Source organism: Brienomyrus brachyistius, unplaced genomic scaffold (assembly GCF_023856365.1).
Source record: "Brienomyrus brachyistius isolate T26 unplaced genomic scaffold, BBRACH_0.4 scaffold265, whole genome shotgun sequence".
Lineage (NCBI taxonomy): Eukaryota > Metazoa > Chordata > Actinopteri > Osteoglossiformes > Mormyridae > Brienomyrus > Brienomyrus brachyistius.
Genome location: NW_026042540.1, coordinates 55065 through 68922, shown reverse-complemented (window position 1 = coordinate 68922; position 13858 = coordinate 55065). Strand labels below are relative to the sequence as shown.

General features: G+C 47.1%; 1 protein-coding gene across 5 annotated transcripts in view; it reads left to right on the top strand.

Moving 5' to 3' along the window:
• Positions 1-13858, top strand: part of fli1 (Fli-1 proto-oncogene, ETS transcription factor) — a 28531-nt gene that overhangs the window by 10113 nt on the left and 4560 nt on the right. For all 5 annotated transcript variants that reach the window (XM_049005354.1, XM_049005353.1, XM_049005357.1 and 2 more), the window contains 4 exons: positions 3596-3807; positions 4002-4153; positions 4799-5002; positions 9194-9262. In XM_049005354.1, coding sequence (XP_048861311.1) covers positions 3596-3807; positions 4002-4153; positions 4799-5002; positions 9194-9262 — 637 coding nt within the window. The remainder of the gene's footprint in view (positions 1-3595; positions 3808-4001; positions 4154-4798; positions 5003-9193; positions 9263-13858) is intronic.

Sequence of the window (13858 nt, the reverse complement as noted above, 5' to 3'; positions counted from 1 at the left end):
ATCTCAGAGCCTGGCTGTACATTTGCGGTGACTTGTATTAAAAATAATAATCATTTTGAACAGCCTCAGTGGTCTTCACAGAATCTTCGGCCTGACAGTCATAAATTATGCGGGGGGGGGGGGGGGGGGGTATGTGAGTGTCAGACGTAACTGCCACAGTGCTGCAGATGCCCTTTTCTGGCAGTGTGGTGACGTTCCTTTACTGTTGAGCCCTTATCTGTGACCAGCGAGAGTTTGTGGGCTTTGGAGATAGCGCCAATGAGCAGTGCTGCCCTGACAAGGCCACTCTTGCAAATCTGATAAATGCAATTTATGTCCTTCAATGTTCAGCACAACGGTGCCGACGAAGGTCCGGGGTTGGGTTTTGCCCCAAGCATTCCCTCTTTTGCGCTCTCGATGCAGAATGCCATCCTTCCAGACTGAATGCCCATCTAATTTGTTCTAAAACAGCTACTAGTTTTGGCTTGTTGATGGTGTTGATACTGAAATCAGAATGGCCTGATAAGATTTATTAAGACTGGATTTGGGTCACTTTCCCAGAAGCCCCGAACTGAATTAATAACGGCACCATCGGTAAAACGCTTTTCGGGACGTTTGTGACCAGTCTGTTTTTCTTTCAGGGAATTCTTCAGTATTTTTTTTACAGTTGTGAATATGAAGAAAACATTTGTAAAGCCATCTTAAAATGTGCTACTTGTTTGTATGGAGTTCGGGCGATTTATGACATCTGTCTAGGAAATTCTGGCAACTGGGAGTTTGTGACTTCGTAAGCTGAAGTATTTGTTTTACGGCTGACGGCTACCCCGCAGACAATATCCACCAAACCGTGAACAAAGCTGAAGTCTTAAAGAGCAGATCTTTTCCCCTTTTTTTTCAGCACAGCTCATCATAACTCAAAAGTTGTAATGTCCATAATACTGTTCTGGGCCACACTGAACCAGTTAACTCCAGGGATGCGGACAGTCCTGCTCTCCTTAAGCCTTGGGAAAAGTGTCATAACTGCTATTAGCACCCCATAAGCCTAACTGACAGGTCTTGGGAACCTCTGCAGCTGATTTGCGGAGAAGGGTGCGAATTCGCTTCAGGAAACCTGGAGCAGATCGAGGGGGGTTTCGGATTGGAAAGCCACTCGGCACTTGACGCAGAGGTCGGCAATCCTCGCCAAGCTTTGTCAGCAAAGTCTGAGATGGGAGAGTGATGTCAGAGAGGTTAGAGGGGCTGTTTTCATTTTAGAAGACCGGTGGAAGAAAGGCAGCACCAATAGGGATGGACACGCAGTAATATCCTGTCTTATATTTGAGGAACAATCCCGGGGATCTTATCTCGCACAGGCATCTGCCTCAGGATCAGAGGCATCGCATGCTAGCACAACAAAGCTGGGGGGGGGGTGGGGGGGGGGGCGAGGGAGGGGGGGACAGGGAGCCGCCAACCAGGTCTTCCTGCGCCTCTCCGTTTGTTTGCTTTAATAACCCTAACCCTGCCCCAGCTAAACTTCACGGCAGGAATCCGCACAGAAATGACCCTCATCTGCCGCCGCTGTTCGTCTGCCTGTCGAAAGGGAGGATTGTGGAATCACACGTTCGGTGGGGGATTCAGACCCGTTTGCCTTTTCGCCAGGGATCTTGAACTCTGCTGACATCCACGTGTCCACGAGGTTTCGCTCTAGACGATGGTCCAAATTACATAGCTGGCACAACAAACGCGACTCTTTAATCCTTCGAATGATAAAGGTCATTTTATGATCACATGCCACTCGTTCCCTTAAGTAATGCATTACATGTCTAATAAAGTACTGTACAGTATCAGAAAGGTACAGATATCAATAATGAGACTATTTACATACTATTAGGCTAGGAGAAGAGGATCTTAAAGAAGATCACTAGATCACAGCCCCATTGACAAGCAAACGTGTAGAATTTTACCCTTTTTCTGAGAGTGTACAAATCTTTCAGAATTGTTATTGGCCCCTTAACTTGCGTCCCTAACCACATCATTCTTGCCTGGGTGCTCAGTTTGGAGAGGTGGCTTGATCTAGCCAGTGTCTGTTGTATAATGTATGATATAGTTTTTATCCAAAGCGACATATAAGTAAAAAAAACTTGTGCTGCTTCTTCCCTTGATGAATAATGGAGACTGTCCTCAGGGGGAAGTGTGGAGGCTTTGATTGTTTTGTATCCTTAAACTGATCACGGACTTACTTTGAATGCTCCTTGGACTTCATTATGTTCTGCTTTCAGATGGACCTTTTATATACAAGTTTTTTTCTCATTATTTTCAAGTCTGTAATCATTTATCAAGTCGCTGTCACTGCACACTGGCATAGACCACGTAATTAATTAGTTGGCTTGTCTAGGGAATTATGTGCCCCTATCTTGCCACAATGAAGAGCTCTAAATGCTAAATGGAAACTTCTGTTTTTCTTGTGATGTAAAGCGCTATTATTTCGTATTAAAATACCCCATGGAAAGAAATATTAAATCTTCATTTTGTTATCCAGTATAATGTGTGATTTTGTCAAGGGTCCAAACGGCATTGCAAGGCTGTGTATTTTCACAACTTGTTTTTATCGGAATGAAGCCTATGGTTTCTGGTGCACTAGTGGTATTCATACTGGGTATTCATACTGGGTACTCATACTGGGTATTCATAACATGGGTTAGCGCAGTGTTGCAATCTGGTTCTTGGGAACCCGCAGACAGTCCACATTTAGCTGTGAGGGAGCAAAATCGTGGTACTTCTGCGGGTATCGGCATGGGAAACTCTGGGTTAGCAGGATGCTTATAAAAACCTTTAATAGTGTGAATACATGTATTTTAGAGATAATGATGATCAAGAAGTGAAATAGGAACTTAATAACCATTGGGGTTATAAAATGTAGCACACAGAGAGATTCTACTTAACAACCTGTGGAGAATGTGGATGACATATTGCACTTATCGGTGGTTAAATCGTTTATTGCTTTCATTCTTGGCTGCTGTTCACTTCTGTCTGTGATTGTTTTCCTCCTCAGTATAACAGAAGACGCTCTGCACAGTTCGGTCCTGTTATAACAACACAGTTTTATAGACGTCCCAGTGGCATCAGACCCAGACACTCCTGGAATGTCAAATGGATATCGCAGAAAACTCAACTGTTAGCCAGATGCTAATACAGATATTATCCATGTTCAACACATAATAAAATGCTGGAAAATATTTTTTATATTAGTTATTGTAGCATTTGGTTATTTCATTGTGTGTGACTAAGCACCTGTAAGGTGAATTGTACTTCCCTGTTCCATCAAAGCTAACTTTCAACAAAATTATGGAGGTAGAGTTAGATGGAGTCTGGTTGCAGTTGTTTTTACAAATGGTTCCCCAAGAAAATTATATAAAAATAGTAAACAGTGAAATTCAGGACAGCCTCAGTTATGTTGGAGTCTAAATCGTCAAACTGTTTCAGTCCTTAAAGCTAAACTTATAAATTTTGTGTAGACATCTCAGGAAGTATTCTGATCGCAGCCTTTATGACGAGTCTGTTATAAGCTGAATGTTTGCTGGAACCTGCCAGAAAGATTTCTCTCAGTGCTGATGTAGTCCCACCTCCTGTCCCCTAGGAGGCGCTGTCAGTGGTGAGCGAAGACCAGTCCTTGTTTGAGCCACCGTACGCTGCTGCTGCGCCTTTACCTAAGCCGGACATGACTGCATCCAGCACACAGGACTATGTTCAGCCCCACAAGATCAACCCTTTACCCCCCCAGCAAGAGTGGATCAACCAGCCTGTGCGAGTGAATGTTAAGCGAGAATACGACCACATAAATGGATCCAGGTATAACAATGGGGGGGGGCTCACGTCACCTTTACTTTTGCATCTCTTACATTCCCTCTGAATCTCCTACTCCTGCATGATCTGGGCCCCTGCACCAATCCCGTCCCACTTTCTGTCCACTAATAGCTGTGACCCATCGGCCGCTTCCTGGCTCAATGTCTTCTTGCTTATTCTGTGCTGCTTCTGCGTCACAGGGAGTCCCCAGTGGACTGCAGCGTGGGGAAGTGTGGTAAGATGGTCAGTGGGACAGACCCCTCCCAAATGGCATACGGAAGCTACATGGACGAGAAGAATGGTCCGCCCCCAAACATGACCACCAATGAGAGGAGAGTCATTGTCCCTGCAGGTAAGAGCGCCGAGAAGAGATGATTCCCTTTTTAGTCTGAATTAAAATGCCCAGTTGTGGTAATAAGATGCTATGCAGCCTTTCCCCAGTTACGCTGGGGCTACGTTCTGAGAAACCTATCGTGAGGCGATAATATTCAAGGCGAAAATATCGTAAAGCAAAAATGCTTTTTAACATAGTACACCTAACCTAACAAACCCAGCCTAGCCTACCTGAAAAACGTGCATAGAACACTTATGTTAGCCTACAGCTGGGCAAAATCATTAACGCAAGGCCTATTTCACAATTAAATGTTGAGTATCACATGTAATGTATTGAATTATGTACTGAAAGTGAAAAACACTTATCCATCGTAAAGTCGAAATATCGTGACATGGACCGTTGTGACCCACGGAGAATCTGTATTTAACTTTTATCTACTGCAAAGTAAATTTTGTCGCGTCTCAGAGCTGCCAGTGCCAGTTAGCCAGAGGGTTATGGTATTGCTGAAACCAAAATGCCCTCCTATTCATATGAATGAATAAATAAGTTAATGGAAGTGGAGAAGTGGAGAAGAAGCTGCCACATTTAGAAGGATAGATGCTGGCCAGGTGTTCTGGGTCTGCTGCCCCTTGTGTGACCGTCCGCTTTGCGTACCTCCTGCAGATCCCTCGCTCTGGTCACAAGACCACGTGCGGCAGTGGTTGGAGTGGGCGATCAAAGAGTACGGGCTGTTGGAGGTTGACACGTCCATGTTCCAGAACACAGACGGCAAGGAGCTGTGCAAGATGACCAAGGAGGATTTTCTGAGGCTCACCGGCATATACAATGTCGAGGTCCTGCTCTCACATCTCAATTACCTCAGGGAAAGTAAGTAATCTCTCCCCCCGAGCTCATACAACAGCGACCTCTCATTCGTGATCGATGGGGATTTAGCTGGGATTTGAAAGGCAAAAATTTGACCCATTTGTCCTTTTATGTTTGTACCCGGGGAAAAAAAATGCATGTAAAGCTCATAATATAATATGAGAAACCTTGCTCTATACACTTTTTTTCCCTACAGTGGCCTAGCTTGTGGCTATAGTTAAGCTAGCGTGACCACAAAGAATCGTTATAACGACGGTAACCCCTAAACACGCCCGGCTCAGTGCATTTTCTGTCATAGAACAAAGCCAATGTTGTACGTCTGAGAAGCTACGCACAGGAAATGTATCCTTAACTTACAGTGAAGGGCATGATTTACAGCGAAGGGCTCTCAGACATGTGGCTTGGTGTGTTTTTGGCATTAAGACACGGCTAGAGGAGCTGCTTGCCCGTAAGGCTGGCTATCGGAAGCCGAGGCATAGCATCTGCAAGTACAGCTTTCAAAAGTTCGTGGATTGTCTGCAAAGGACTGTCAGTTAGCATAAATACTGTCACCTAGCGTTAGCGTAGTTAGCTAGTGGGTGTATGGTCAGCTAGTACTTGAACTGTTGGCTAGCACTTTCAGGTAGTTCTTGGATTTGCAGCTGCTTGGATAGCAATTAGATTAGAGGCTAATGCTAACCTTATAGATTAGCATTTAGGTGGTCATCCAGTACTTTGATTGTTGGCTAGAGCTTTCACTGATAACTAGCATTTCGGTTGTTAGCTAGTGCTCGGAATTTTAGTTCCTTTATTGTGAACTGGTTGGTCGATTGGAGGCTAGTTCTAAAACCAGACTCTGTTTCATGGACGCAGACTTTCCATGACCAGTTTTTTTGCGACGCAGAATGATCAAGCAAACTCCCTGTTACGCTGGGGAGACTCTGCGAGGCATCAGCGCAAATGAGCTACAGCTGTGACTCCCAGATATTATGTCACAGACAGTAACAGGGTGGGGTACCGACGTAGCCTGTCCGTTTGATGGTGTTCCCTGAAAACCATGACAGGTCCTGCTGTGACGCAATGGTAGCTTTGTTTGCGGGGGGGGGTGTAGAAATCCCCCTTCCAGCGTGGGTTTGGGTCAGAGCACTACTGCTACAAGCACAACAGGCTCCTTTGTGCATTGAACGCTAAGGTCAGCATCCAGGACAGCCGCAAAGAGTCTCCTGGAGTCGAACGTTCACTGGGAACACTTGCAAAAGGACTTACCGGATTACGGGACGATGAGGCAGGGAGCTGTTCATTCGCAACGCTTGCGATTTAGCTGTATGTTTTGGATGAAGAAGAGTTGTTTCAGATTCCTCAGCTCTAAATTGCTCTGGATCCTACCCAGTGCCTCAAAAAAAAGGAGCCCTCTGCTTCACAGGCCAAGTGCAATGAGGTTGATGTTCGAGGCGTGTAGATTAACGTTGGCTTCTGCCCCAAATGAGTCCTGCGTCAGCAAGAACTGGGGATAGACGGCGGCTGTGGAATCCTCGACTTCTGGAAGTCGCAAAATGCGGGACTCGACCCGTCTCTACACCAACCCCCATCAACAAAAACAAACACGATCTCAGACAGCGATTTAGTCAAACTAAGACCAAATCCTTCAGGGTGAAAATATGTGGGGTCTGGGTAACACAAACTCCAGCGCTGCACCAGTTGCAGGGCAGCAGGAGCTGGAAGTGTTTAGTGATTAGCGGCCGCTGGGTGTCCATCACTGGCTTCCCCTCTTGGGCTGCCGTACGTGCCCCGCAATAATGTCACCCACATCTGCATGCATCATGAGCAAACGCAGGGTTTTTTTTTTGTTTATTTGAGCTCTGATTAGCGAAGCCTGCTGCTCTTAAGCTAGCACTGACCATGAAGAATTCCTGGCCCAAAGGCTAATGGCGTGCCGGATGTAAAGTTCTGAGTGCGCCGAGAGGGCCATTGAACGGGCACACGCAAGGTATTTGCAGGATTTTCTTCTTTTTCTCCAGCTGGCAGGAGCTATAAGTCGATCGTCCATGCGCTATTTTTCTCTTCAACATTGGTGACTTATCCAGATTTTTGTAAGCGACCACCTCTTTTCCAATGTGCTTTCAATTTGGGTGCAATTTGAGAATTTGTTCAAATTAGTCTGTCAGGGAGAGCCTGTGGACTGTTTGTTTTATCGCACCCATGCATGCTGGTTCTCGTACCACATATGCGCTGAAGTGCCACATGGGGAAACTCAAGCCATGAGCGAATGTATCTTGTAACAAAGCGCTTGTGAAAAGAGGATTTTTTTTTCCAGACCTCGAAAAATGGGCTGAAACGGCAGTGATTGAGGGCCACTGGGACGGATTTCAGTTTTCATTCCAGATGTCCCCGGTCGAATGCGACGGGTGGATTTACAAGGTGAATGGTGAGGGGGAGAACTTTTCGCCCTGGCTTCGCTCACCTGGAATGGGAGGGAGGGTACTTCCTAGCCCCTGGTGGTTTGGTGAGGCGACCGTAAAAATCTGCTCGGCGAGGTGAAATTCGTCTGGAGCAGTTCTGTGCTTTTGCCATTCCTATTAGCAGATTACCGCTGGAGAGGAAGACCTCCACCACTGGTGGGGGTGGGAGGGTATTCCTGATGTGGGATCAGTTTTTGGGGCAATGTGGTAGAGACGATGTGTCAGGAAACAAGGCATAGAATTCGGAGAGGCAGTCAGGAAGTCTGATCCAGTTTTTGTCTCCAGTTCTTGGTCTTCCTGCAACAACTGTGACAGAATGAAGAACAATCAGTAAAGTCACCTGAGAAATGCTGCAGTTAAGATTTTTATTTTCTTAGAAAGCAAAGTGCTCCGTCTGTCATTTAACGAAACCATTGTGTGAAGAAATGTCTAGGAACTGGGCCACAGTCTGCGTGTTCTATTTGTTCTGACCCAGAACATGGATCGCATGGAGACACTCAGTCCTTCTAGCGAGGAGATCGTCAGTTTGGGGGCCGCTCACTCACAGTAGCCAGTCACTTGGGGACAATGAATAGCAGCCAGAAAGGGTTAACAGCACTAAAGCAGCCTCCCTTCGCCACACTGAGGCTGCTGGGCCGCCCGCCTGCTCGCTCTTTAGGTGTGGAATTATTTTTTTACACGAGGACCTGCATTTCATTGCTGCGTCGGGACTTCACCGCTCGCACAATGGAAGTCCTGTTCGGCCGCCGCAGGTCCAGGAGAGCTTTGGTGGGGGGGGTTGCGGGGGAGCGGGGTAAGGCCTTTTAAAATATTGACCACAGCAGAACACTCCCTGGCCTTAAAAGTGGGGACAAAGCACTGTTGCGGGTTCTCAAAGTGAGCAGAACATCTCCTATGTTCTCGAAATAAAAACAGCGTGTGATTTTTCTCATTGCAGATGAGATTTTTCTCATTTTTCTCCTGTCTCTTTTGGCGAATCGTTCTTTCTCTTGGAAGTTCGACCTACTACCTACCTTCCTTAGCACACTTCAGTTGATTTGTGGTTTTTATGATTGCTGAAATTAACAAGTATTTTCGACACCCTGGCTGAAAAAATCAGAACGGCAGCTCAGAAGTAATTTTGTGTGTGTGTGTGTGTGTGTGTGTGTGTGTGTGTGTGTGTGTGTGTGTGTGTGTGTGTGTGTGTGTGAGGGTGGTTTCATTTTAGGGTTCATTGTGGTTTATGGTATAAAACCAAACTTATCCTAAAGTAATCATAGTTCTCAAATTGGATGAGCATAATTGTGGAACCACTTTCAATAACAAAGAATGACCCGACCAGTTTAATTAGTAGACCATTCATCTGGACCATGAACAAGGAAAAGTATGTGGAACTCAGTTTGTTCTCCATACGGAGTCGGGTACAGGATCATGATTGCAAATGTCTGAAAGTGGGATATGTAGGCGATGAACCAAACTAATAATTCTGCTGAAGGAGGCAGATTTTAAAATTATGCTATGTCAAATGAACATGTTGGAATGTGTGGTGTTTGTCAGCTTCAGAAATGGTTTCATTTATGTATTTGTAGAAGACTTTTTGGTATATTATTATTTTTGTGTACAATGCAGCCTTGGGTAAAGGTTCACTGACATTGTATTCCATTCATTCATGCAATATATCTATATATTAATATCTATTCTACTGAAGAATGTGCATTAAATAGAGGCGAAAATGAATAGGTTTGTGATGATGATCACGCTCTGTTGTGTCCTGCAGGTAGCTCGTCATTGTCGTACAGCACCCCATCCCACGCAGAGCAGTCGCCCCGCCTGACCACCAAAGAAGGTATGATGCCTGCTCATTTTCACGGCCTTGGTCTAGTGGTCCTCACAGTGGTCGCAGCTACAGCTGCATCGTGTGAAGTGTCAGAGAGTAAGTCTTATCCTACGCTGGGTTTTTAAACATTTTTTGTATTCCATCTGGAAAAATCCTGTAAAGTACTATGTGGGGGGAAAATGCCAAATACCGCGGCGCGATGTGTGGGTGTAAAAACATTCATCCATCTTCTGTATCACTTTTCCAGTACAGTCAAAACATGTGATACTAAATACAATTTCACAAATTATATCCTGCGACCCTATACTGGAAAAGTGAAGGGACGATGGGTGGATGGATGGATTTATCATTTACTATATAGTCAAGAAATAAGTGTTTCGTCGCCATATTTGAAAGGATATTGATTCATTGGCTAGGATGTTTAAAGGGCCTTTGGCCACTATATGGGTAGGAGGGTTTATATGAATACCAGCTTTTGTGGAATGGAAGACCCCATAGCAGAGAGCTACTGTATAAACCTGCGGCATTCAAACTCACGCTCTGATCATGAGCACAGCCAGTGCCTTTTCTATCTCGGCGGGCGGGTGCCATGGCGATGGCGGGTGCCGCGGTGATGGCGGGTGTCACGGCGATGGCGGGTTCTGTGGCGATGGCGAGCGTGGTAATTGACAGGTGCGTCTTTGTGAGGCTGATAAGAGCTAGCCCACTTCAGACGCCCCATTGAGGGTCTACCTGCTCCCGTGGTGGGGGCTTGGCCGGGGGTGGGGGACAATGCCTGGGTGCTCGGAGAGACAAAAAAACAGGTGGGCTATGAGAGGGGCTGACGGGCGGGTATGAAGAGGGGGGATCTGGAAGACAGGTGGCAAGCCAGACAACGGCCAGTGGGTGGGGGGGAGTTGGCTTTTGTTTATCTCGTTGTTATGACGTTCTGAGGGGGTACGGCAAGGAGAGAGCAGCAGTGCCCCCCCACCATGTATCACATTTTACTGGGGCTGCCATCTATTTCAGTTCATTTTGTTTGACCCCCACCCCCCCCCAGCTGTTTTACCCATGAAACCTACCGAGCGTCACATGGCCTGTCGAGCATGGGCTTACAAACCCCACTACCCCCTCGCCCAGACCCTAGACCCCGCCCTCATTGCTCCGGGTAGCAGTCCCTCAGAATGCACATCTACAGCTAAGAACCCAGGAGCAGAGATAAGTCCCCAGATTCTGAAAAAAATTTTGGGTCTGCATTCACCTGGACTTTGCTCTTGGACCTGGGGGGTGGTCCAGCTCATAATTAATATTACCGGTGTTAATTTAGCATGCAGGGTGAAGGGATGGTGCAGCATAGAGGAGCATCCCACTGTAAAAGGAAAAATCTCCGTCTTAGAAGAAGGCGCCGGTATAAGGCTGCGTGTTACGCAGTCCATCTGCGATTAAGTATGACATATATTCAAATACTCATAACGGCCGCAATACATGCGTGTGACTGCACTGGCTTAGTGAATTAGGTGTCACCCTTAGGGATGCGTTTCTACGTCCTTAAACTCAGACACAGCGCACCCCCCCCGCCCCCCCAGTCCACCACATGGCCATCCTGCCGTCTCCCAGTGGAGGAGGGTGGAATCTTCGCCATTCCTTTCTGCATGGCGTGACCCAGACTGCGGCCCAATATGAAGATAGGCCCAGACCCTTATCGGGGCGGGACTGGCTCACAGGGCTGCCCCCCCCCCGCCCAGCACCCCATGATAAGGGCCCAAGTCGGCCCCCTATCACCCCACCACAAAATCTCGTTCACAAGACCCGCCCCCTGCTCTTTGCATTCTCATCAGTTTAATTAGCCTAATGGCCAGTTGGATAAGATTGTGGAGGAGCCAGTTTGCCGTCTAACTGGAGTTCAACACCAGGCGTTTGATCTCGTAGATTGTTGGGGGGGGGTTTGTCTCCACCCAGAGGACAAATCCAACAACACAGGGTGACCCGGCACCCTCCCAGCTGCCTGCAGTGGCCACCGGACAGTCCTTTTCTTTTTTACCTCGGTCCGGCTGGGTTATGTCACTCTCCTGTTGACGCACGAGGCGTGAGGCCTGCAGAGCTGGCGCCAAAAACCGCCATTCATGTGTGTCTTTCGCAGACGCCCCTGGCGAGACACACGGTGGCTGCTTACCAACGCCAGGCTCACCAGGCTGCCCTCATAGTTGGCCCGAAAACGCAAATATCCAGCTGGATAAATAGAAGAAAAATAAAGGCTAAAGGAACCTATGGAGAAGTAGGACTTTAAATAGATACTGAAAATAACGATGAAATTCGGCTGCGTTCATCTGGACGCAGGGTTACTCAGCTTGATAAAATGGCATGTTGGAGTCTGTAGAAGTCACTGGAATGAAATGGCTGTGGTATCTGCTCCGTGCCTAGCTGATTAACGGGGTGAGCTTTACGCTGGGTTTGTGCTTTGCCATTATCTCGGGCAGTAGTGACGGAACTGCCATGTGTGGGCCCACCTATCACGGACCTCACCTTCGCAAGAGAACACTCGGACCACTGGCCCATGTGTGGCCCGGCCAGACGGCTCCATCCGTGAGTCCCGGCCTATGCTGTGTGAAGCTTTTCGGAGAAACCGCACGTCCCCTCGGACAGCAGTGAGGGTTTGAGGGAGAGGAAGCCCCGTCCAGCCCCCAGCGAAATGCCCCCCGACAGTAGCCGGATCCGTCACAATTGTTTTCCTTTCAAATTCCGAAGTTGTGTTTCGCCTTCCCGGGTCTCCTTCTTCAAACCCCCCACCCCCAGCTCGACCGTCCCCCCAACGCCCCCTACCCCAAATTTCCCTCTGTTCCTGACCCTTCCCTCCCTCTTGGAGGGAGGCAGCCCCCATGTGTTTTTTCATGGGGGGGGGGGGGTGGGGGCCGGTTAGACAAAGAGGGGTTGTCTGCAGGCGAGGCGGGCAGGAAACGCAAGTCTCGGAGGAGCGCACCCAGCTCGTGTGCCACAGCCTCCGCCCGGACCGGCCCGTATTGGAGCTGACAGGCTCTGCTGCGTCCCGGCTGCCTGCTTGTTATTCCTCGGCTGGCCCCCTCCACCCGACTGGGACGGGGACTGACTTCTAGTTTTGTCCCCCCCCGCCTTCCCCCATCTGAAGCCAGCAGCTCAGGAATGAGGGATACATTAAAACGGAGTAAAATAATAAAGAGGGCCCTTTTTACCGGGAACTAAATGAACATTTAGTGAATGGAAAAAAAATTCAGAGACATTCCTGCTTTCATTGAGCTAAATTGAATGTGAGTTGTTTCGGTACAGCTGGTGACTGTGCTATCGAATTAGACCTCACAATAGCAGAGCCCCTTACTACAGTAATACAGTGTACTTCTTTCACAGGTTAAATGAAGGGAGTTTGTTTAAAATGGCACGAAGCCAGTGCTTTCTTTGTTAGGTAATAAGCATAATTCTGTTTTTGGGTTTTTTTTTCCTTGAACTTAACAATTCATTGCACGCCCGACCTTAGCCAGATGGCAAAGGTCATCGCGTCAGTGTGAGATTCAGCAGTCCGTTACATTCCTGATATGATGCTCATGATTGACCACCAGACTTTCTAATTTATAATGATGAATAATTCCACAATTGTACATTATACTTGTGTATAAAATATAATTTGTATGTTTATCTTTTATTTTTATCTTTTATGGTAGTTTGTTATCCTTATTAGGATCGAATTTGAAAGTCTTTTGTATGCCTGCTTGCTCGGTTAATAAAACTGAGGATCCACTGATGCATAAAATTTTGGATGGATGTTTCTGTTGTGTTTTTTTTTTGCTCCACAAGGGGGCGCTGTCAGTCCACAGGTCATTGGAGGATCGACACAGTTCAGACAAATGTTAAGGATGTACACAAGAGCCTCTGATCTGGGTTGAGTTTAAGATGGACCTCTTTACAGCTTACCATGACACTCCCAGTGTGTCACAGGGCCTTTAAATAGTTGATTCTGAAGCGAGTTACATCCTCCTCACGTTTAATCCAGCATAATGCAATGTACAGGGACTCCTCTATTCTGTGATCTCGCAAGTTGGCAATGTACAGGGACTCCTCTATTCTGTGATCTCGCAAGTTGGAAATGTACAGGGACTCCTCTTTTCTGTGATCTCGCAAGTTGGAAATGTACAGGGACTCCTCTTTTCTGTGATCTCGCAAGTTGGTAATGTACAGGGACTCCTCTATTCTGTGATCTCGCAAGTTGGCAATGTACAGGGACTCTTCTTTTCTGTGATCTTGCAAATCGGCAATGTACAGGGACTCCTCTATTCTGTGATCTCGCAAGTTGGCAATGTACAGGGACTCCTCTATTCCGTGATCTTGCAAGTCGGCAATGTACAGGGACTCCTCTTTTCTGTGATCACGCAAGTCGGCAATGTAGAGGGACACCTCTATTCTGTGATCTCGCAAGTTGGAAATGTACAGGGACTCCTCTTTTCTGTGATCTCGCAAGTTGGCAATGTACAGGGACTCCTCTTTTCTGTGATCTCGCAAGTCGGCAGTGTACAGGTGCAAATTGGTTACATTTCTAAGCTGGAAGAAAATCCTAAACAGGGCAAAAAAAGCCTTGTTGCCTGATAACCACTATGTGGCGCC